The 25,145-nt window shown below is 42.4% G+C and overlaps 2 protein-coding genes across 3 annotated transcripts in view; both read right to left on the bottom strand.

Annotated features, from left to right (window-relative positions):
• LOC112107197 (maltase-glucoamylase, intestinal-like) overlaps nucleotides 1-12,541 on the bottom strand; it is a 102,374-nt gene extending 89,833 nt beyond the window's left edge. For both annotated transcript variants that reach the window (XM_026648971.1, XM_026648972.1), the window contains exons 1-2: nucleotides 12,459-12,541; nucleotides 265-643 (exon numbers count right to left, since the gene is read on the bottom strand). In XM_026648971.1, the coding sequence (XP_026504756.1) occupies nucleotides 265-643; nucleotides 12,459-12,504 (425 nt within the window). In that variant the 5' untranslated portion in view covers nucleotides 12,505-12,541. The remainder of the gene's footprint in view (nucleotides 1-264; nucleotides 644-12,458) is intronic.
• Nucleotides 12,542-14,063: 1,522 nt separating this feature from the next.
• KIF21A (kinesin family member 21A) overlaps nucleotides 14,064-25,145 on the bottom strand; it is a 112,261-nt gene continuing 101,179 nt past the window's right edge. The window contains 4 exon segments of the mRNA XM_024200814.2: nucleotides 14,064-15,333; nucleotides 18,896-19,095; nucleotides 22,246-22,416; nucleotides 24,666-24,783. Of these exon segments, the coding sequence (XP_024056582.2) occupies nucleotides 15,240-15,333; nucleotides 18,896-19,095; nucleotides 22,246-22,416; nucleotides 24,666-24,783 (583 nt within the window). The 3' untranslated portion in view covers nucleotides 14,064-15,239.

Below are 25,145 nucleotides of genomic sequence, written 5' to 3'. Positions count from 1 at the left end.
TCATGAATTTGTTAATAGATATTGCTGGGGTGGGCAAAGGAGGGTATTTTTTCCCCAAAATTCAGCTAGGTAGCATGGACTTGTACCCTCTTGGGGAAGGTACAGCTATTCTACAAAAGGGGAGTGGGGGAAATTTATGCCTATGCATTTATAAATGTATTCTAGAATCAGAACCCAAAACTGTATGTAGCTTTTAGGCAGGCCAACCAAATGTGAATGCATAAAGAATGATTACAGACTTAAACAAGCAATGGTAAAGTTTACCTCCAGCCTTTAGCTGTCTTTTGCGGCTGCCCATACAGAGAGTACCCATATGGACCAACTTCTGGGAAAGAGCACCAGGGGGCATTGGAGACTTTTGTAGAACACCAAATGCAGCCCTTTGCCTCACATGCCTCTTTTGAGGCACCTAGCTGAGGGTGGCAATCAATGCGTTTCTGAACTGGAACATTGTTAGGGCAAGTTGGATCTTCAACTGAGTCATAGAAGCAAAATGGAACATTCGGAGCACTAGTCTCACACCACTGGCAGCCACGACTTATGCAGGAGGTTTCAGTAGCTCCAGGTTCTGGATGACAGTCTTGCCGAAGGTCCTCAGAGATTGTTGCTGGGCATGTGCTTGAGTGAAAAGGCTGAGCTAAAACTAAACCGGGAAGGAAACAGATACTGAGCATCAAAAACACACAGGAGTTCAGCATGAAATAATGCAACTTGCTTTTGTGTAGATATAGCTAGAAAAATTAGAAGATAAATAGTGGATAAAGCAATAAATAGAATTGTTATGGAGGCGTGGAGCCTTGACTGGAGTCAAGGCTGCTCTGAGATCAGCTCTTAAATAAAGGCTAAAAATCCTGTTTCACTTTAAAGATTGAATTTGATGTATATTTACTACTATTAGTAGTATGTTTGTATTATTATAGGTTTCAGACTGGTAGCCGTGTTAGTCTGTATCAGCAAAAACGAGGAGTCCTTGTGGCACCTTAGAGACTCACTAGCAACTAACATTCAAAAACCAGTAGGAGAACACGTCAGTCTCCCTGGACACTCAATAACAGACTTAAAAGTGGCAATTCTTCAACATAAAAACTTCAGAAACAGAATCCAACGAGAAACTGCAGAACTGGAATTAATTTGCAAACTGGACATCATCAAATTAGGTCTGAATAAAGACTGGGAGTGGATGGGTCACTACAAAAACTAATTTCTCCCTGCTGATACTCACACTTTCTTGTCAACTGTCTGAAATGAGCCACCTTGTTTATACTGGCCTCATCAGCACTACAAAAGTGATTTCCATCCCTTTCTGTCAACTGTTGAGAATAGCCCACTTCCACCTTAATTGAATTGGCTCACTAGCACTGACCCCCCACTTGGTAAGGCAACTCACATCTTTTCATATGCTGTGTATTTATACCTCCCTACTGTATGTTCCACTCCATGTATTATTATAGTTAGTCATCACTAAAAAACCCAAAACTAAGCTAGTCATCCTTATAACCGTACAAACAGAATGTTACCTAGTCAGCTATTTCTTTTGGTCCAATCCTGCACTTCCTCTCCCATGCAAGTGGGTCCCACTGGAATCAATGGGATCACCCATGTAAAGAGGGGTTTACAACAATGGGATTCTATAGTGTTAAAAACTAGCGACCGTTATCAAATATTACAAAAAGGGGGAATAAATTTACTGCATGTAGAACATCTACTCTCAATTTAGCATATGGGAATTTCAGTACTAAGCCCTGATCATAATTAAGGCCATTATTCTCAATTATTGCAACAATATTTTGGTGATTATTTCATTTTGAAAATTAAATACTATCTTAAATGATTAAAGCTTTTGTATCTAAATTTTAAATGTAGACTATTGCATTCTCAAAAGCTTGAAGACCCTACTGCATATATAGCTTGACTATACTATTGACCTAGTGGTCCCCATTTAAATATGTGTATATGACAATATTCATATCTGCCTCTTACAAGCAAAGATTTGTGATGGCAGTTTAAAATATAGAATGATAGGATGAGGAATGAGATTATAGATTCACTTCAAAACCTTCCAGGATTCCTGAGTTTATTCCTGAGCAAGAAGTGGGAGAGGAATGACAGTTAAGTATTGTCTAAACTGACAACTTTTGGAAAATTTCCCATGATTGCTTTAGCAAGGATGCATTTCCACTGGTTACTCCTGGGTGAATTCTGCACCACTGCACATCCACAGAATTTATGTCCCCTGAAGATTTCTTTGCTTTCCCGCAGAAAAATGACTTTCTGACAGGGAAGCAAAGGGAAGTCATAAGAGCAGTCATGTGACCCTCCCCTGCAGTATGTTTTGGGTGCCCAGGGCAGCCAGCAGAGAAGTAAATCACTGTGGGGCAGGAGGCAGGACTGGGGAAGACCTGGCTGGTGGCTCCTACCCTGTGCTGGGCTCAGCTGCTAGTCCCGGCTGGGCTGGGGAGGATGGGACTTCCTCTTCCCTTGCATGGCATCCAGGGCCGGGTCAAATCCACCCCCAGATTTCTCCCCTGGCTGCAGGAAATTCTGCAACCTCTCTTCTCCCCCCCCCCCCCCCCCCCCCCCCCCTTGCTCCTCAGCTGCAGGGGGAGAGATCCCTGTACAGGGAGCTGCTCCCCCATCTACCCAGCCCCCGTTCATCCAAACCCCCTCATACCCAGACCCTCCCCCTGAGCTGAACCGCCCGCACTCAGAACCCCCTGATGAGCCCCACTCTCCCTGTACCTGGACCACCCCAATGAGCCACCTGCACCTGGATCCCCACCCCACTGAGCCCCACTTCCCCAGCATCTGGACCCCCTCACCCACACACCCCTGACAAGCACTATCCCCCGCCACACCCAGACCCCGCCCACTGCTGAGCCCCAACCACCATCACCTGGACTCCCCCAACAAGCCCCTGTGCATCCAGATCCCCTCCACACCTGGATCCCCCCCCCGAGACACCTGCACCCAGATTGCCCCATACAGAACCCTCTAAACCCATACCTGGATCCCCCCCACATTAAGCCCCTCCACACTTGGATCCTGCCTCGTTGAGCCTGCCTGCCCACACAGAAGAGCAGGGCTCTGGGGTGTTTCTGGGGCAGGCCAGGTCCTTGCGCTGTGTCAGGGTTGGGTGCAGCCTCACCGGTGAGTCTGTGTCCCGGGCGGGTGGACCTGCACAGTGATCTCCCACGTCTGTGCAGCCAGTGGCCTGTGCTCCCCAATTCCATGCTGGAGCCTCCACATTTATTTGACAAATACAATTTTAATTTTTTTTGGCACAGAATGCCCTCAGGAGTAACTGGTGCTAGACATAGTGGGAGCTTTAATGTAGACCAGTTGCTGGAATTTTTAGCACTGTAACATCTAGGCCTGATCTGAGCAGAGTTAGATGACAAAGAGAGCAAAACTCTGGCAGCTGGTCTGTATGAATCCAGAAACATGGACAAGGTGATCCAGTGGATACAGTGTACTTGGACTTTCAGAAAGCCTTTGACAAGGTCCCTCACTAAAGGCTCTTAAGCACAGTAAGCAGTCATGGGATGAAAGGGAAGGTCCTCTCATGGATCAATAAAGGTTAAAAGACAAAACAAAGGGTAAGAATAAATGGTCAGTTTTCACAATGGAGAGCGATAAACAGTGGTGTCCCCCAGGGTGTACTGAGATCAGTGCTGTTCACATATTCATAAATGATCTGGAAAAAGGGGTAAACAGTGAGGTGGCAAAGTTTGCAGATGATACAAAATTATTCAAGATAGTTAAGTCCAAAGCAGATTGCGAAGAGTTACAAAGTGTAGCCTTTTATTTTATTTAAAGTGAATTTTGTAATGTGGTATTACACAACTGTGGGTTCAGTTCTGGTCACTACAGTTTCAAGTTTAACAGAGTAAAAGTCACCTCTGCTATTTGTTTCAGATTTAGAGTCTCTAGGAACACAAAGACCAACGGTAGTGACCACACACATTCACAAGTACAAGTTTTATTACAGTTAACGTTATGAAGCATATAGAAATTCTATAAAGATCTATACACAAATATAGTTATACTCACATCCTTAAAAATAGTGTTGGGTCTGATGGGTCTTCCATGGATTGATTATCAGTAGAGGAATGGCTCCTGTACGAGTTTCCCATAGGGAGCTCAATTTTCCCGCTCTGGGCACCCTCTTTTTATAATGTGATTCTGTCTATACCTACATTCTTTGCATGTACATGGAAGAGTCAATCCTCTCTTATCCTAGAAACATAAGGGACCCCAAATTCTATAGGCTATGTAGGCTCTCGCTAACATTGATGTACAACCTGTATCCTGTGGTTAAGACACATGTTGGAGACAATATGTGCTTTTACAGCATTTTTATAATTTAAAATTAATCTTCCAGCTAGATTTTCACAATATTACCACTTGGTACCTCTTTCCCCATAATCTTAGGGCACCGGGTTATTTTTCGGTCATTTACTTATGTCAGCATTCCTTAGCTTCAAGGCCTAAAAGAGCTAAACTAAAATCTTGCAGTCCTCAGCTTACAGGCCGTGCATTCCAGCCCTACTTACTTAAATACCGAATACATGATTATTTCCTATAATACTGATCAATCTTATACTTCTATAATCCTACAATTTAACTCTATTTAGCATACAATGATTATATATGACATAGCATGCTAGTTAATTATAACATCACACAATGAATAATAAACTAAAATCATTGGCTAAAAAAGGGATCTCACAAAACTGGATGACTGGGCAACAAAATGGCAGATGAAATTCCATGTACATAAATGCAAAGTAATATACACTCCCAGCTATAAATTCAAAATTATGGGATCTAAATTAGCTGTTACCACTCAAGAAAGATCTTGTAGTCATTGTAAAGAGCTGTCTGAAAACATCCTCTCAATGTGTAGCAGCAGTCAAAAAAGCTAACGTGTTAGAAACCATTAGGAAAGGGATAGATAATAAGACAAACTATCATAATGCTACTATATAAATCCATGCTATGCCCACATCTGGAATACTGCGTGGAATTCTGGTTACCCCATCTCAAAAAAGATATTGAACGGGCATCAAGAGGGTATGGAACAGCTTCCATATGAGGAGAGATTAAAAAGACAGATTTTCAGTTTAGAAAAGAGACGATATGATAGAAGTCTTTAAAATTGTGAATGGTGTGGAGAAAGTGAATAGGGAAGCATTATTTACTCTTTCAAATAACACAAGAACCAGGGGTCACCCAATGAAATTAATAGGCAGCAGGTTTAAAACAAACTAAAGGAAGTAATTCACATGATGCATAATCTGTGGACCTTATTGCCAGGGAATGTTGTGAAGGTCAAAACTATAACGAGATTCAAAAAAGAACTAGAGAAGTTCTTGGAGGATAGGTCCACCAGTGGCTATTAGCCAAGGTGGTCAGGGATGCAACCTCATGATCTGGGTATTCCTAGCCTCTGACTGCCAGAAGCTGGGAGTGGACAACTGGGGATGTATCACTCAATGATTGCCTGTTCTGTTCATTCCCTCTGAAGCACCTTTCATTGTCCACTGACAGAAGACAGGATAATGGGCTAGATGGACCATTGGTCTGACCCAGTATGGCTGTTCTTATGTTCTTATAAATGCTCCCACTAACACTCCTGGAGCTGCACCAGTACTAGAACAACAGAAGGAAGTAGCCCTAAAATTAACACTTGGGGAGAAAAATTAAGTTAAAAACCCAAGATTATGTAAAGCTTCATCAGCTGTTCCATGCTTTAGAGACAGGAAATGAACTGGGTTGCTCAGGTAGAAATGGCCTTCGTTAGAGTGGGCTGAGATCACAAATTTTCAGTTTTCTGCCTCTATCCATCGGCATGAAGTCAGAATATTGACCCAAGTGAAATCAAGCTCTTTAGTCAACACCAAGTTCAATTTGTTTAAAAAAAAAAAAAAGAACCATTCCCCCCTCATGCTTGGGCATTCCGTGTAAGTCTTTGCATTGGATGCCCCCATTGGCATAGTCTATCACAAAAGGTCTTTTAGGACCTGGCATTGGTTTACCTCTGATTTGGCCCTACAGTTTGGAAATAGCATGAATGACTACAGCCATGGGGAACATCGACAAGTTTCATTCCTCTTTTTAAAATGGGTAACTAAGCTTGTTGAATCAAACACTTTGTGTCACATGCCTGTGTTGAGCCATTTCCTGTGGGGAAAATGCCAACACATGGAGACAGCTGGAATTAAAGTTGCTACACCAGCACAACTAGCTGCTTTCAATAGGCTGTAGAGGTAATCTTTGTGAAGCACAGTCACGTGTCTCCCAAGAATAATAGCCCTGAGTTTACTCTCGACTTCTTCCTTCTGGATTACCCTGTGCAGGCTCCTTGATTTTCTAGCACTGTTGATGTGACCATAACCAGTCACAGAATTTACAGTTGGACATGGATGATCATTGAAATCTCCCATGGTGCAGCCAGCCCATGGAGTGATATCGAATTTTGTTAATGGGTAGTGAGATGAGAAAGGAAAATAAATCAGGGTTTGGAGCTCAACCCAACTAAATAAGGGAGATCTGAGAGTAGTATCTCCCACAGCATTAGCAACCCCCTCATCAATTTAGGATCAGAGATGGTGGGTTCCGTAGGGAAGCCCATCTACCTTCTTCTTGGCCAGAAGTGCACGTAACCTAAAGCAGGGTTGAGTAAGTGCACATGTGAGGTCTCTATAATATACAAATAATTTCATATTGTTTATATTTAGGAACTTTGAATATTTATGACTGTACACTTTTGCTAATGGTGCTGTACATTATATAAGAGAAATGAGAGCTGGCCCTTTAAGAAGAGAGTGGGGTAGGGGCTAGAGTGTACAGTGTATGGGTATGCCTCTGCCGCTGCAAGAGGAGGCTGGCTGGGAGCTGGGCACTGAGGAGATCTCCCTCTGAAAGAAGCTCCTAAGGACAAGGTTTGAATGCCCAGAATAAACAGTGTTCTCCTGGAAATGATGAGTCTTGGGACTGAGGGTGTCACATACACATGTTGGGGAGACGGGAGTCAAAAGAGGGAAATTAGGGGGGATCCTTGAAGTTCAAAATGGGATCTGAAGACTCTCCCCAAAGAGATTGTCAGCAACAATGCAAGACAATCTTCCTTTCACTCCTGCCTCCCACTTCTTTTGCTCTTTTAAGGAGGTTATCAGTGCTCATTATAATCTGTTAACAAGCATGGCTAAAGACGTCTGACCTTTCATGAATCTTGAATAATATCCAGTTGAGCGATAACTCTCCTTTTGTCTCATATTTTTCTTGGTATTAAGGACACTGGAATTAAAATGAGATCACTGCTGAACACTTCAACTGGAGCAGCACAACAGATTCTTTTTTAACTCCTCTCTTCTCACTCCATGCTAGGCACCCGCTCTCTCCTCCCTTGACGCCCTACCCCTCTTTTTTGTTCCCAGTCAAACTATCCCGGTTCCGCCCACCCATCAAGTCCCTTTCAGTAGTCTGGTTTGGGATATAGGAAAGAGTTTTGGGTTAGGGGATGCAGGAAAATGTAGCGGATGCTTGAGACACCTACGTTAGCTCTGAGTACCACAGCTTTCTAGGACAATGTGGTAAGACCATCTGACACTTCCTACTTTATCTCCTGAATCATGAGCAAAAGAGCTGGAAGAAAACACAGAGACTGGGCATCAGTGAGCTAGAGCCATTTATTTGTTCTAGTGATCTTTGGCATGCTGGGGAAGAGCCTCATATCTGTGTGGTTTTGGTTGGATCCAGATAAATCCAACAAGGGGAGGCAGTCGAGCTTCCTGTACATCAACTGGAATCCACTTCTGAGTTCAGGGGTCAGACCAGGAAGTCTATCGATGAATATTTAATTTTGTCCAGAAAGCTTTTGTGTTCAGTGGTCCCCTTTGTGCTGACCTCCTCCTGTGTTCCAAGACCAGGTATTACCCCTGGAATAAGAGAAGCCCCTTCTCTGGTATCCTTTTAAGTAGAAATGAAAACTATTCTGACTTTTTATGCAGCCCTGTAGGTCTTCTTGGACTTACCAGCAGCAGAAAGCAAACTTTTTGGCTACCTCTATTGTCAGTCATCTTTACAGTCTTCTCCCTGAGCAGGATTCCACAGGATAATTTTGAGGTGCAGAGAAGTACTTTTGAATAGTTCTCTGTTGTCCTAGATGAAACCAAAGAGGGTTCCTGGCCATTGATTTATCTGCTAGCTTCATGGAGTGCAAGATCCATCTACTCTGAACACAGTAGATATGAGAGAGCGAGTGTCTGGAGAGGCACATGCATGCATATATACACATATATATAGAATCAACTTTAATTTGGCATGCTTTTGAGGCGTGAAGCTTTCTACTTCTCTCCCCCAGGACATAGTGGCCATAGAAAAGCATATGGTTGGTCGCCAGTCAAGCTTTAAGGGCATCGGAAGAAGTGCCAAGGTTATTCCATTCTCATAGTGACTTCTATTTTCCTGTTGGCAGGGTCATTTAGAAAAAAATGCCCCTCAGCTGGAATTAGCATTCCTTTGCCAGGGATGCTAATGCAGCTTCATTCTCAAGGACAAAGGTTCTAGGACCCTGTCAGCTTTGTCAGGAGTTTCTTATGCCTCCCTAATGCTTTATTTAAATACAGGGAAATAGTAAGCCCTAATTAGCTTTTGCATCCTGGGCTTTAGATGATGACTCCTTTTTCTCTGGCTAGATCTCAGTGGTGGACACCATTTTCCTGCTCACAGTTTCCAGCATGTCAGGTGAAAGAACATCCTTTGTTTCTCTGACTCAGGATTATCACTATCTGAAGCAGAAATTCCTATTCTTCCAAGGGAGGAGATAGACCTTGCGGAAGGAGATATAGATCTAGATCCTACTGGGCTTCTCTCTTCTTCTTTGGTTTTCGGGGCTGGATGACTGAACACAAAGGACTGGCCACTTCTTATCTCTCTTTCCCTTTTGGGTCTTTGCCCATCTGAAGGGAGTAAGGAAGGCCTCTTGAGCTCCAATGGTCTGTCACCAGATTCCTTCCTCAGCTCACCCCCGAGGCCCTGGGCTGAGCCCTTGCACTCACCCAGGCCTCTGCTTTGCAATGTCCAGGTGTTCCACCACCCAGCCCAGTTGTAAAAAAAAAAAAAAAAAACAACTTAGTCTCTGCTGAGCCCTAGACAGTCTGCCCCTTCCAGGGCTGTCAATGAGCACAAAAGGAAATTAACACAAATTAATTGTCCTGTGGGTGTGGTAAGACTCTCTTTCTTAAGAGATGCTTCTGGTAAGCTGTGGTCCCAACTAGGCTCACAGGCCAATATGGAGAAATAGTTCCCTCCAAAGGTGGATCAGCAGTAAGCCCTCCTTTCCTTCAGGAAGGGGTCACTAGGCAGTGGTCATCCAACAAATCCTTGCCTTCAGTCACCCCTCTCTGCAGTAACTGTAGACCCACTCTCCTGGCTGGTCTGCCACTGGCTGGCCTGGTTTCCTCTTTTTAAGTTCCTCCCTCCAAAACTGACATCTCTGAAAGGTGTAGCATGATGGGGTCACCTGAGCCCATAGTCGCCCATTACCCCTTTTTTGCCCAGGGTGGGATTTATTACCCCCCCCCCCCCCCCCCACACACACACCTTTTCAGCTGATATATATTTGGAAAGTAAAAACATTTATAAGAGCACTCAAATATTCCCCTTGGGAAGGAGAATTAGAAAGAATGCCAGACTTCTTATGCACAGACTCAAACACCCCCGTAAGAACTGGGATGGAACTCTGGGGCTTTCCCCTTTACAAATGGGTTGGCCTGTGGGATTCAGGGGAGTTTAGAAATTACTACCCAAAAAGTCCCTTCTCAAGGATGAAGGTCCTGTTTGCAAATTACCAAGAGATGAAGAGGACTGACCTGCCTTTGTGAAGATGTCTGTTGAGGAGTCTTGGCTGTGGGGAGGATGCAAAGACTTCAACCAGCTGCCCAGACTCTGAGCCCCCAACACTGGCTGCTCAGAGTCTATGGGCTGAAAGCAATCATGGTAAAACTCCCTGCTATGGCTCCTTGAGGAAGGAGCAACTCTACCTCTGATTTGCTCCATCCAGAATATGATGCAGGGAGAAACATGTGAGGGAATGAGCTTGACAGGGGGCCCTGTTTGGGGGAGTAAAACCCCTAAAAAGTAATTTCCTGAAGGGGAGAACAGGGGGTGGGGTGGAGGGAAGATCTGCTTGTTAGGGGCCCAAGTCAGCTTTAAAAACTAGGACTGCAGGGGACAAGGCAGGATTGGTGACACACTGCCGTTTCCACTGCTGGAGATAAATCTGACACAAAGGCAGAAAGGATGTGGCTAGGCCTGAGGGACAAGTCTGAACTGCCTCTCATATTTTCAGGAAGAGAGATGGGGGAGTCTAGGGGAAAGGAAACAACTTTCTGGATCCTAACTTAACTGCCAGCCCTGCAAAACTCACTTGTTGGTCAGAGTCAAGTGAGACTCTTTCCATTCATGTGCATCACTAAATGTTCCACAGGCCAAACTTAGGTCTTCACTTACACCCTATTCAGCCACATGAGTTACAAATTCTGGCCCCCACTGACAAATGTGCAACCCCTTTGCAGTCTGTTGCTTTGCACAGGTGTATCTGAATGCAACACAGTAACACTGTTGATGAAAGATGTGGACAAACTGGAAAAAGTCCAGAGGAGAGTGACAAAAATGATTAAAGGTCTAGAAAACATGATTATAAGAAAGATTGAAAAAAATTGGGTTTGTTTAATCTGGAGCAGAGAAGATTGAAGGGGGACATTGTAACAGTCTTCAAATACATAAAAGGTTGTTACAAGGAGGAGGGTGAAAAATTATTCTCTAACTTCTGAGGATAGGACAAGAAGCAATGGAGGCTGCAGCAAGGGCAGTTTAGGTTAAACATTAGGAAAAACTTCCTGCCAGGCTAGTTAAGTACCAGAACAAATTGCTTAGGAGGGTTGTGGAATCTCCATCATTATCTAACCTGTTCTTAAAAACCTCCAAACACCTGTCAGGAATGGTCTAGTTATTACATAGTCCTGCCTTGAGTGCAGAGGACAGGACTAGATGACCTATTGAGGTTCCTTCCTGTCCTACACTTCTATGATTCTGTGCACAAGGTGGTATGAACCCAACTCATTTAATCTTAGCTATGTTAGTTCGGCTAAAATGCAAAAATAGGCTTGTTTTTCATCCCTAAAGTCAGCAGACATGATTTAATACACAGAACTAGCAAATCTGTCAGTTTACATGGTGTTTTTTCAGACTAGAGCTATACTAACTTATTTGTACACTGAAATTCTTTATAAAATGGGCATTTTGAAAGGACAACTGGCTCCCTGGCAAAATTTCTGATTCTGTAGATGTCAGAACATTTAAAAAATAATAATTTCTCTTGCCAGTTTGAAGCACTGAGTCCATAGCTGATTCTGAAAACCAGCCCTTGTAAGTCTCGGGTGCCGAAAGGTACAAGTAGGTTCTCTCATGCAGCTGCTGATTCCCAGACACATTTCTAACTGTTTTGGTGCAAATGAGGTTGGAGCAACTTGAAAAACAAAAATAAAGAGAGTCCCTTCTTTCTTTTATGCCTCCCTGTTTTAAAACCCTTAGCTCATTTTTGCTGGCTTGATGGCTTGTTTCTGTGTAAACATTAGTAGAAGCTGGAATTGGAAATCAGCAGTTGAAATTAGTAAGAGCTTTTGCTGCCCACTGGTGGCTTTTTCAAGGTAATTTCCATGGAAACGGATGTTGAAAATAAGTACCTTGAAATATAAATATGAAAACTTCTCCTACATGTTTTCTCTTTCTGATTCCAGTTTTTTGAGAAACTAGGTTAGCAAATGCTGCATTACTAGGTATCCCTGAGGAGGATGAGTGCAACCACATTTTCTCCAGTGTAATAATACCGATAGCTTACATGCTGGGATTATTTGCATGTTTAAAAGGTACATTACATGGCGTAGCTAGTCCTGGTGTGCAGAGGCTCCTATGATGTCCCCTCCAACTTTCTCCCTTACTTAGGCTCTAGACTGAATCAATCTCTAGTATAAGTGGGTGCAGCTCCCAGCCTCAGAAGTGGGAGCTGGGCAATCTTATCTTGGGGCTGCCTTCCCTTTCTTAGGTTTCAAATGAGGAAAGCACTTAAGTACATCCTTAACTTTTAGCATGTGAGTCGTCCCATTGACTTCAGTGTGACTATCCACGTGCACAGAGTTAGACACATGCCTTGTTGGATCAGTATCTAATTGTAGCACTGGACAGACATCCCAGTCCCTCTTTATCCCCATTGCAGCCTTCCCTTGCCTGCGATGGTTTCCAACTCTACTCCCATTTTGTTTTCTCCCTCTACCGTTCTCTTCCATACACAAAATGCCTGATCTCTTCTCCATGTATCTACTTTGTATTTACAGACACTACATTCAGCTTCTGAAAGCTACTTATTGCAAAATAGAAATATCATTTGTACTGACCTGCAAGCAGAACAGCAAAAAAATGAAGACTCTTGATTCGTTTCATGGTCAGACAGGTAGAAGTAGTTCACACAGTATGTCAGCCTTTTATAATGGGCAACACTATGACAGTTACATCAGCATATCTGTAATTTGAGACACTGCAAACATTTTCCAAACATTAGTATCTGGCATGAGATTAACCAAAACACATGCTCTTCTACGCATGTCAGGTAAAGTTTTTCTACTGGATAAAGATACAGAATGTAAAACAAGTTGGTTACTAAAAACTAAAAGTAAACTAAAATTAAAATTGAAGAGCTGGATGCTTTCCTGTAGTCTGCCAGATGGAAGACATCAGAAGTCAGGCAGGACCTGTGGGGTTTCATGGCTCTGCTCCCAGGATCTCCTCACCAACTGTCCCACTGAGGGGAAACATTAGTCAGACAGCATGAAGGTGACCTATGGTAGTACCCTGGGCCGTCTAGTAATGAATGTGTTCTGCAGATTACACGGTAACTATACAATTCTCACATCCACCAATCCATACCCAGGGCCGGCGCTTCCACTAGGCGACCCTAGGCGGTCGCCGGGGGCGGCATTTTGCCGCCCTCGGCGGAAATTCGGTGGCGGGGGGTCCTTCCGCTCCGGGTCTTCGGTGGAAATTCAGCAGCGGTTCCTTCACTCGCTCCGGGACCCGCCGCCGAAGTGCCCCGAAGACGCGGAGCGGAAGGACCCCGGCCGCCGAATGCTCAGAGCAGGAGCGCTGCCGCCTATGGCGGCAAAAATCCTGGCGCCGCTCCTGTCCGTACCCCTAACTGGGTAGTGGGATTAGAACCCTGAACTTTCAAGCTCCAAAACCACAGGTCTCTAGTACAATTTAAGCTACAGATGAACTCCTGCAGCTGATGGTAGTAGTACCAGATGCCTTCTGCTCTCTGTGGACCAGACACTAGAGGGCACACTCACTCACACACATAGCTGCTACCTAAGGGTTTTACCATGGGAAGGTGTGATATGGTCCTAAATCTTTCGAGCATGTACCTTTTTGGTAGTCAGAATGAGCGCTTAAACTCCCAGTGTAAATGATGCTTCCCAACAACCTGAACACAACTGTTAACTCAAACAATGCTATTACTTTGCAAATCTCAACTAGAATAAATTAAGATTATTAAGTGAGAAGATTTATGAATTTTCATCTACTTTTCAAATTGATTTAATGTGATGGGAAATTCATGTAACAAATTAATAGAAATTTTCAAGGCTTTTGTCTGTTTTGTTGTCCTGTTGTGTAGTGTCTGGAATTTAGATTGTGAGCTCTCTGTGGTGGGGAATGTCTGCTTTGTTACAAGTCTGTACTGTACCTAGCAAAATGTGGCCCTAATCCTTGATGGGGTTCCTAGGTGTTATTTTAACACACATAGTAAATAATAAAGGGCAATTAGAACAATGAAGCAGTACAGAAGTAGAATCTATGGAATATTTTACTCATCAGATCGTTCTCATCAGTTTAATATGCATTAAAACTGCATATTTCATATAAAATTTTTGGCCTCAGGAAGCATACTTTAATAATGCATTCTTTACAGACAGAATGGTGAAAAATGCACAGAGAAATAATTCACAGTCACATGTTTATTTAAGCATCACCTACATAAGCTACAATTTACAGGCTGATATTTTCTGCAAAAAAAAAAATTTCAAACTGTTTTTGAATCTACATAAACTTTTAAAACTTGCAGAATTTACAAATTAATATTTGGAGCAGCTGGGTAAACTATACATCCTCTTTCAATATTCACACACTGCAGCATTTTAAAATCCACATAGGCACAAGATAACATATTCTCTTTTTACAATCCATCTATTTACATAGCTTTTTCCAATGCCGGTGGTACAGTTCTCATAGTCACTGCCAAGTTTGCAAAACATAGCGTATCTGAAATATTTTTAGCAGCATAGAAAATTAGATAAAAATGAATGACAAATTGCTGTTAAAAAAGAAAATGTGAGATGATTAAAAACAAGTTCATAAGAAAAACGATTAAGATATACGTCTATTATGACATTAAGAATACTGTTCATTACAGAATATAGGCAAAGCACTAATAAAACATAACAATTTAACAGCAATTTAGTTCTAGTCCTGAGCACAGAGTATACACAGCTACACAACTTTGGTCAAAAAGAGTATACGCTAACATTAACACAAATCATATGGCATTCATTGTTAGCCAGAAACAGTCATATTAAAAATATCTGTCACACTAACAACTTTCTTAGATATTTTATTCAGTCTACTTTTATAACATCAATATAGGTAGCCTTTTACAATCTCAAACCAAGGCCTAGTTTAATTAAAGGCTTAGTACGGTATGCGTCATTCCCATGTTATCCCAAGATACAAATCAGCTCATCAGAATGTCTGAGAGAGTGAAGTACAATAGGAGTATTTTGTTTTGTATTTCAGGTTACAGGTTTGAGACTTTTATTAGAGCAGATTACTTTCCAATTTGTTTAAATTACAAGTGTTATATATGCACACAAATCCAGCCATTAGATATATCAGGGAGACTCAAGTATATTACCAATAGGCTATTTTTAAATACAGTATACAGGGCAAGCGTTCTGAGGATATCAATTCTAGTAGAATACAACACATATTTACCAGTTGGGATCAGCTGCATTTTCCAGTTTATTCCAGTTGTCAGTGTTTAACCTAGTAAATGCATTGCAAAGTGCACTTAGAATACACAGCATTTTATCACAGTATTCATTTGTGCCCATCATTTCAATTCATGTTTAATTACTGGCTATATCTTCATTTGCATCTCCAGTATCAGAGATATGTCCATCTAGCAGGTTGCGAGCTTTCCAGATCCTCACAGTTCGATCACTGTAAAACATTTGTGATATCAAACAGAAAAAGTGAGCAAAAAAGAAAAAAAAAAAGTTTCTGGAAATGTTTAGCTTGTCAATTTATTTTAAGCTGGTTTTAAATATATACTTATATACTCGTTCATAAGCAGAATATTTTTGGTAAAAATGTGACGCATCAAAGAGTGGGGGTTGGCTTATAAAGAGGTCTACAGTAAAATTTGATGATTTTAAACTCTATGGAATCATTGAATTGAATATCTAATACAGGGATCGGCAACCTTTGGCACGTGGCCTGCCAGGGTAAGCACCCTGGCAGGCTGGGCCAATTTCTTTACCTGCCACGTCCGCAGGTTTGGCCGATCGCGGCTCCCACCGGCTGCAGTTCGCCGCTCCAGGCCAATGGGGGCGGCGGGAAGCGGTGCGGGCCGAGGGATGTGCTGGCCGCCACTTTCTGCCACCCCCATTGGCCTGGAGCGGTGAACCGTGGCCAGTGGGAGCTGTGATTGGCCAAAGCTGCAGACGCGGCAGGTAAACAAACCGGCCCGGCCTGCCAAAGGTTGCCAATCCCTGATCTAATACATTGTAGTTTTGTTTACCTGGAGCGTCTGCAGGCAGGGAGCCCCTCAGTTCCCTGTGCCCGCAGTTCGCCGTTCCCAGCCAATGGGAACTGCGGGAAGTGATGCTCCAAGTAAACAAAACGTCCCGACCCGCCAGCGGCTTACCCTGATGGGCCGGGAGCCAAAGTTTTTCAACCCCTGAAATATAGGGTCAGCTTATGAAAGGGTCATACAGTTTTTGCTATTTTTGCCTATCCATTTTGGGGGGGGGTCAGCTTATAAACGAACGGGCTAATGAACGAGTATATACGGTATTTTTGTCCTAGACATTTCTTGATCTTGATGTAAGCATGGCCTCAAGCCAGCATCAGGGTCAGATGGGGTTTTTGTTTGTTTGTTTGTTGGAAGACACATGTTTCCTTAACACAAGTATTTTGTATAGGGCAGGAATTGGCAACCTTTGGCACGCAGCTCGCCAGGGTAAGCACGGTTTGTTTACCTGCCGCGTCCGCAGGTTTGGCCGATCGCTGCTCCCACTGGCCACGGTTCGGGAAGCGGCGCGGGTTGAGGGATGTGCTATCCCAAATAGCCCTCCCAAATAGGTAGAAACGATTAATGAAAAAATGGTGACTTGCACTGCATGATTTATTGCCAGGTATTCCTAGATATGCTACGTGAATAACGCTGTGGTCTAATTAAACTATATACATTGCATCTTATCTTTCTTCCTGCATGGCTAGGACAAAAGCACCCATTTAAAAGCCCAAATCCCAGCTAACCTACTGCAGGAAGTTTCAGTCAAAATAAAAAGGTACTCAGTCATCCAGGATAGGGAAGGGCCCTAATTCTGGAGCTCTATGCGATAATTCTTATGGAGGAGCCTTCTTGTAAAGCTATTCAGGAGTTTTTAAAATGTTTTTCCTTTCAACATGTGCAATACATGTTAAACAACATATCAATAACATCACCTTTTGAGAAAAATGAAAAGATCTGAATTATGTTAGCAGCCATATAGTCTGTGAAAATGTATTAATACAGATATGAACCTGATGTAAATAATTATCAGATTTTAGCTATCTCCTATTACTTGACTAAATACCGTATATACTCGTTCATAAGCCGAATTTTTTTAGTAAAAAAGGGAAGCATCAGAGAAGGGGGTCGGCTTATGAACGGGTATAGAGAGGGAGAGGTGGGACACAGCCCCTCCCCCCAAGAGATGGAGCAAGGAGAGGCAGCAGAGCCAGAAGGGAAGAGGCGGGGCCAGAGTCTCTCCGCTTCCGGCTACGCTGCTCTCCCCCCAGCCTCCGAGGCAGCTGCAGCTCCGGGGCTGGCAGGCTGTGGCTGCGCCACCTGGTCTGGCCTGCCGGAGCAGGCTGCAGCCGCGCCGCCCGGTCTGGCAGAGCAGCTCCAGCCAGGCCAGAGACATCCTCCCTTGGCCCGCCCCAGCTAAGGTGGGAAGAGATGGGATGGGGAGAGTGTGGGGGCCCCGGGCTAGGGGTGGGGTCATGTGGGGAGTGGTCACAGGGGTTACTCCCCTGACCCTCAGCTTCTCTCCCCTCCCCCCCCAAATGTCCCCACCAGTTGCTGTCCCGGCCCATCAGGGTAAGCCACTGGTGGGCCGGGACACTTTGTTTACTTAGGTTTACTTCTGTGCCTGCGGACGCTTGAGGTAAACAAACCATCTCGGCCCAGCAGCGGCTTATCCTGATGGCCCGGGAGCCAAAGTTTGCCGACCCCTGAATTATAGGGTCGGCTTATGAATGGGTCATAAAAAGTTTCCATTTTTACTTATCCATCTTGGGGGGGAAGGGGGTTCCGGCTTATAAATGAACTGGCTTATGATGGAGTGTATACGGTAATTGTTTACTTACCTCACATACTGTATCTTAGGCACATACACATTTCTTATATTCCTGTCTTTATAAAAGGGTTAGCTGGCAGGGCTCTAAACTCTGGAACTTTTGCCCTCCCTTGACCTGAAATAGCCCAACTTTGGTGACCTTTTGGGCATACTACATGTGATATTTGTTTGACTGGGCTTTTGCCAAAGCTAAGGCCTGGCTTCCCACAATGATGAAGAAAGAAATTTCTGTAGGTGTCTGGCTGCCTGTTGGAATTATTAACACCGCTAGGATTTTATTGCGTTATTAATGAGGCATAAGGGTACCTAGAGCCTGGGATAGTCTTATTTTTAATTATTTAAAATCTAAGCACACAGACATCAGATTTATGTATGATATACATTTTAAAATGTATATAACCAACATTTTCAAACATAAATACATACGAGACACCTACACCCATATTTAGGCATCTAAATATACGTGGCCTGATTTTGATAAACGCAGAGCACTGGCAGCTCCCAATCAATGAGCTGTGGCAGCTCAGTATTTCTTAAAGGTAGGTGCCTCAATAAATAACAATTTTGGCCTTGGCAGGCCCTGTGCTCACCTTAGTTACTGTCTGCCTAGGCTCTGATGCAGACGCCTCCATTTTCTCTAGAATTAGACACTTTTCTTGTTTATAGTGTCTCCAGTATGTTTGATTTTTCCACATGCCTATCTTTCTATCTCAGGCTCTCAGATACTGGGAGTGCAATGGGAAGATCTGACCCTTTGTCACTAATCATTGATATTTCTCACTTCTACCTAATAATGCATTACTCACTAGAGTATTCATGTTAATTCATGAAGGGAGGTCAGTAAGAAGTTGCCATATTCGGAGTTTCTGCTTAGTACATATACGGTGTGTTCACATTACAAAAGCATGACATTTTGGGTTGTCTCCTGGCCTATAGGAATCTTCTGATGCCATATTCTAGCAGTGGACGGCCCGAGATCTCCATAACGTATTGCAGTCTGTAAGCAATTTGGAGCATGGACCTAGTCTTTCTGCTTTTACTGTGTAGTGACTAGCACACTTGTGAGTGCTTTGAATTAATTTGTTTGTGCAGAATTTGAGTTACACGTGAAGAAAGAGAAAGAAGCATGTATGGAAAACATTAGAACACAAACTCACTCTGCTGCTGTAAAAATGTGGCTGGAGTTGGTGCAGATAGCATTTATAGGACTGTCATGTCCCCGCATCTCTCCTACTGGTGTGAATGTATCCACATTCCAGAGCTTTAGAATACCTCCTCTACAGCCACTGAGAAGAACAGAGGAGCCAGGCACCAGTCCAAGAGCACACACCCAGTCCTTGTGTGCATTAGGAACTTGCTGAAAAACAAATGATACACAAATAATGCTAGAAGGCAGAGTGGGCACAGGAATGAGCACAGGTTTAGGCATCAGGAAGTTCTGAGTTCTAATCCCAGTTTCCCAGCTCTGCAACAGACTAGCTATGTGGTACGTCACATAGGTACGTCACAACTTCTCTGCTTCACTTTCTCTCTCTGTAAAACAGGGATAAAGCTTTTCTACCACAATGGTAGAAAAATGTTTTATATAACAACATTAGTTAGCATTTGTATATAATTTTGAATGTGTGAATTGCTAAGTGTTATCGCAGAACAGGAATAAAATTCACTATGCCCAGTACTGACTCTGATATCTACCTGCTCAGCCCGTACATGTTGACTTTCAAGAGAAGTTAGTTGTAGATACACAATAATTGTATATTTCAATGTTCAGGTTCTGCATTTTACTGATAAGCATATAAAACAAATTGTGGAACAGTAGAAAAATTTCAGACTAAAGAAAATGACCCCTAAAGATGCAAATGGGTAAGATGCTTACTAGCTGTATAGAAATAGTTAAGGAACTGTGAAACTGTCTAAGGGTACGTCTACATTTACTTCCTGGTTCGGCGGCAGGCAATCAATCTTCTGGGATCGATTTATCGCGTCTTGTCTAGACGGTAAGTTCGGACTAAGGCACTTTGAATTCAGCTTCATTATTAACGTAGCTGAATTTGCGTACCTTAGTCCGAAGTGGGGGGTTAGTGTGGACCAGGCCTAAAGCTCTTCCCCTCTCCCTCCTATGTATTATAAATAGATTTGAGGAACACTTATTAAAAACACATTCTTCCTTTATTGAGGAGAGACACTGCTGATTCAGAAAGCAAAACAGTACCCAAACAGGATGCCAATAACATTCATTTGAGACCAAGAGCAGTGAACTAATGTCCCAAGCCTGCTCCCATTGACTTCAATGGGAGCAGGCTTGGACCGTAACTTCCAGCACAATTACATTTTAGAGCAACTTTAGCTTTGGCTTCTGACTCCACTTTTCTCCCCCTCTGGAATAGTCATGCCCAAAACAGTCAAGAGCAGAGCTAAAACATGTAGTACACAATGAGAATACATACAGCATTACAAACCAGGGTGTTTTTATTGCCAGAAAAGGTTATATAATACAATATATGCCATCAGGTTATAAAATTATTGCTAAACTTATTTGCAGAGCTCCCAAGTGGCTGAGGCATTAGGTAGAGCAAAAAAACAAACAAACAAACAAAAAAAACTGACTCCACCAAAAAACCTGAAAGCATAAGTAAGCTCTGATATTAAGTGTCCATCCTCCCCTAATGATCTCAGAACTGGAAGTCCTAGCATTCAGTAAAATTCAGGAAAATAGGAATTGCCATTCCAGATCTGACTAGGAGTTTTAGAGAAAGACACAAAAAAACCACGCAAGACACAATTATAAAATAACCTGCCCACACAGGAAGTTTCTTCTTAACCTCATCAGTTAGTGGGTCTCTCATGCCCTGAAGGAATAACTTCTGTTTATTTTAATCCTTATTGATATAACTGTGGATGTTTTCAATACCTATATAGACGTCCAATACTTTTTCAAGAATTCCTAAGCTCTGCTAAGCACTTGGCATGAATGATATCTCATGGCAATCAGTTCCACAGATGAATTGTGCACAGTGTAAAATAAGCATTTATTTTTATCAGATTTGCTGCTTTTCACATCTTCTTTAGTTTTGACTTGCCTAAATAATGTTGTCTCTTGTCTCAAGGACTCCCTCAAGCCCTGCCATAGGGGCAGAGTCTTGTGGAGCTGCAGCCCATACAACAGCCCAGGGAGGTTTAGACAGGCCTCCAGTAATGTCAGTGGCTTCTCCAGCCCCTGAAGCAGCCCAGAATCAGGAGGTCGCAAAAGGTGGCTTAAAGCTGCCTTAGCCCTCACTCATGTGCTGCAGAACAGAACCTCACTCAAAATGTTTTAAATAAAGGTCTGTCAAAACAATGTGCAGTATGTCATAGGAAAAAAACCAAAACCAAACCAAGATGATGTTAGGCTCTGCTACAAATCCTTGCAGGTACCCACTGAGCATGCTCAGAGGTTAATTTTTCCAATGACTTTCAGAACTATTGTCCAAGCAATGTTTTTTTAGTTTGCTTGTAGAGATACTCCAGACTGAAAATCATTTAAGCCACACTTCAAAGTTCTATTGTTTTTAACCTAGTCCTATTGAAAATAAATGACAATTATTTTTAGAGTGAGAAACATATTTTTCTAGATGCATGTAGCTAAAGAGATGTTTTGAAACATTATAGCTATAATTTTACACACACATATACATATGTATGCACTTTTCAGTTGAGACCACGTAAGAAAACGTTTCAGACAAAAATAATGTTTTTGGAAGTTGTAAGTAAAACCAAGGCTATACAGTGAAAATGCTCTGAAATCCGATTTGTAACAATTGTTACTTAGGGTATGTGTAGACGCGATGAATCGATCCACGATCGCTTTGCCGTCGACTCCGGAACTCCACCACGGCGAGAGGCGGAAGCGGAGTCGATGGGGGAGCGGTGGCCGTTGATCCCGCGCCGTGAGGACACGAAGTAAGTGATTCTAAGTTGATCTAAGATATGTCAACTTCAGCTATGCTATTCTCGTAGCAGAAGTTGCGTATCTTAGATCGATCCCCCCCCCCCCCAGTGCAGACCAGGCCTTAGGAAACACTAAAAATTTTGTTCATGAATTACTCCTCAATTCAATATTCTCCACACTGCCCACAATACTGATGTTAATAAACCAATTCAGAGCACAAGAAGGTTAAGATGAAATCACATCCTCGTGGAATATTCATGTGTTTATAACAATGCTCTTGAAGCCAACCAATCAAAGTACATGTTCTGTGCTATACTAACAGAGTACAAACCACTTCACGGTCAGTCTTCTGACATTCCACTTCAACGACAGAGGAAAGCAATGGTGTTCCGAGTAAAAAGAGCAGCTCTACAGGTCCAGTCTATTTGCCCAATATACCTACCTAACAAATTAAAAACAGCAGCAGCAAAGTAGGTAGTGACAGGCTGAACACAAATCGACTGTTCATTTATAAAGTATGAAATACACACAAAAGTACTACAGCAAAATTATCATATCATCCACCTGATTTTACATTACCTGAAGCAGGTCTTTTTGAGCTAAATCCCATTTCTTTATTCCATTATCTCTGGACCCACTAAAAAGGGTGTCTCCAATGATAGTAAGTGCTTCAATCCCATCATAATGAGGTGGTTCAAAATTGTGTGTTGGACTAACAGTTCCAAGGGCCCCTTCAGTTACATCAAACATCTAGAACAAGAATAGCAATAAATATTCAGACATGCTATCTGCTCTTGGCAGGCAATTAACAAAATAAATCAGAGAACTCATTTCACCTCTACCATGTAGCTATCTTGAATATATTCAGGGATAACGTAATGTAAGCTCAGGTTTAGCAGAACTCGAGTTAGCAGACCCTGAGTTTGTTAACCTAGGGCTTGATCATCTACGCTCATTTTGTAATTCCAGGTTAGGAATTGTTGGGGTTCCAACACCTACCTTGAAGGTTGGACTCACGCGGGCCTGAGTCCAACCACCCATACCCCAGTCTTAGTGCCCTCCAAAACGTGGCTGCTCTAGCCCTTTGTTTGTGGTGTAGTGTGGAAAACTTGGGTCTATCTACCAAACTTGACTGTCCATACGACAAAGAAAGACGGCCCGTGGGATTGAGGAATCCCTTTGGTGGACTTCCAGAGCACGAGTCCAGTGAGACTGTATCTAAACTGCAAAGCAATAGGGCTTGAACCATGGGTCCCAGCTTGACTCAGGCTCAACCTTGCCACTCCCATGGGATCTGTGACCCTTGAGCCGAACCCTCAGTTGGCATCATTTGTGTGTACACAGGCGGGGTTAGGCTTGAGCCTGAGTTTGAATCTGGGCTTGCACTGCAGTGTAGACATACCCACCATGAATGATTTATAGGGGGAAACTTGGGAAAGAGCTGGAGGGTTTCATTCCTTATAGGCAAGACCCAGGGTACTGTGGAACACATAAATTATGTGGCAGAGCCCCAACTCAATTAATGTAGCAGAGCGTCACTGAATTCACTGCAAGTGGGAATTATTCAGAAGTGCTAACTCACTAGGAGACCAATGGATAATCTTCTAATTGTATTATAAAAATGTGTCCAAATACCAATAACCAATGCCCAATATTTATTTGCTCTGTAGCAGAGGAAAAATCTCCTTTCAGCCTTAGTATCTTCACAGACAGCCTGTTAGTAATTTCTGACTGCTCAGGGAAGGAGCATGCAGCAGCATGAGGAGCATAACGGTGGGAGCATTGTCTTGTAGTTGAGAGGTGGATAATTGTAGGAAGAGGTGGTAATTTCCAGAAAATTTTGTTTCTGTAAGTGTTCTGTCCCGTTAAGTATTGATGTCTCCTCTGAGCCACATATACCTTTCTCCTTCCCAGTTCTCTGAGAACAGGGTCCCAGAATGCAGGGTCTTCAAACAACAGACCATTAGCTCCATTCAAATAACCTCTGTGCCATGCAACTTAGTTACCTTAATAGCACTTTACAATAAATAAACTTGACAGTAAGAAAAACTGATTATTTGGCAATGTAAAAAAAAAAAAAAAAAAGCTTAAATGAATTAAAGGTTTGTTTTTTAAAAAAATTTCATTATGCATGGCATTCAATTAGAAATTCATGGAACAGTTGCATCTGTCACAGAACGACATGCAAGGCTAATTTTATCTAAAGATTACATTCACTTCAGTGGTATATTCTGTTCTTAGTATTTTAATACACATCAAACCACTGAAATAAATTAAGTTTACATCCCATATTTTAGGATCTCCCTTCAAGAGTATGACTAAATCTTTCCAACTAAATTAAGTGGGATTTACCTGCTGGCCTTTTTCCAACTTAATTTGACAACATATTACAATACAAATACAATGACATTAAAAGGAAGCTATTTGGGTTGCAAAGTCAGGCACTCAAAATTTAGAAAACACTAGAATTAAGGTTGCCTGCATAACCTTAATTCTGCCACTGTCTGGGTGTGCATAATGTACAGTATTTAATTACATGACCACATGCTATTTTCTCCTCAGGATCCCTTCATCATTCAGTGCATTAGGAAGAGAGCTCCTGATTTAACCTCTGTACACAGTTCAATATTGTGTGTAAATCTATTATGTCACTACTTATTCATCTTCTCACTTTTGATACTGCCCTAATATTTTAATTTCTCTTTATATGGAAATCTTTCCCCGAGTCTAAAAATTGCTGTTGCCCTTCATCAGACTGTTTCTGTTATATACTTTTTGAGATGGGGCCATCGTTAGATGGAAAGTGCTATAAAATTGGTATTATTAATAAACATATTCATATGCATTACATGATATATGATTTTCCATTTGGGCTGCCATTTTTTGGGATGTTGGGAGAGGAAGGTAGAAAATGGAAGTGACACTAATCCTAAACCCTGCCCCTACCGGTCAAGTGAAAATACAATAAAGGAGAAAATGTTAATACTAAGATGTATTACCTTTATATAGTGATCCTTTGAGCCAGTGATGATAAGATCTTGTCCATTGGAAATGCGGTCTACAGTAAGGCACATGACAGGGCCTAGGTGACCAGTTAACTTTCCTGTAGACTGGAATCTTTAAGAATAAGAAAAGGAGTGAATGCGAGGCGGGGGTAATGTGATGAATATTCTTAATTTTTAACCAGCTTTAAACCTGGATGTAGAGTATGCAACTCCATTTTCAAAAGCGTGACACCCTGTGGGGATTTGGGGGTTTATTACTTCCATTGGATATGCTGAAAAATATGATCTAGTTATACAGACAGTTTCTGGCCAAATGGATTTTCTGCCTTTTTGCTCTTTTCTTCACAAGTTTTCCAGATGTCTTCTCCACCTTCCCACCCCCACCACACATGGAAATTTACCAAATTTACCCACCAATAAACATGCCCAATCATGGTAAAGGTAAATAAATACATGCTTAACTTGTTTGAAAAT

The sequence above is a fragment of the Terrapene carolina genome, unplaced genomic scaffold, assembly GCF_002925995.2.
Source record: "Terrapene carolina triunguis isolate 2854851 unplaced genomic scaffold, T_m_triunguis-2.0 Scaffold68, whole genome shotgun sequence".
NCBI classification, from domain to species: Eukaryota; Metazoa; Chordata; order Testudines; family Emydidae; genus Terrapene; species Terrapene triunguis.
Note: the sequence above shows the minus strand (reverse complement) of the source record. Positions and strands in the feature narration are given on the sequence as shown.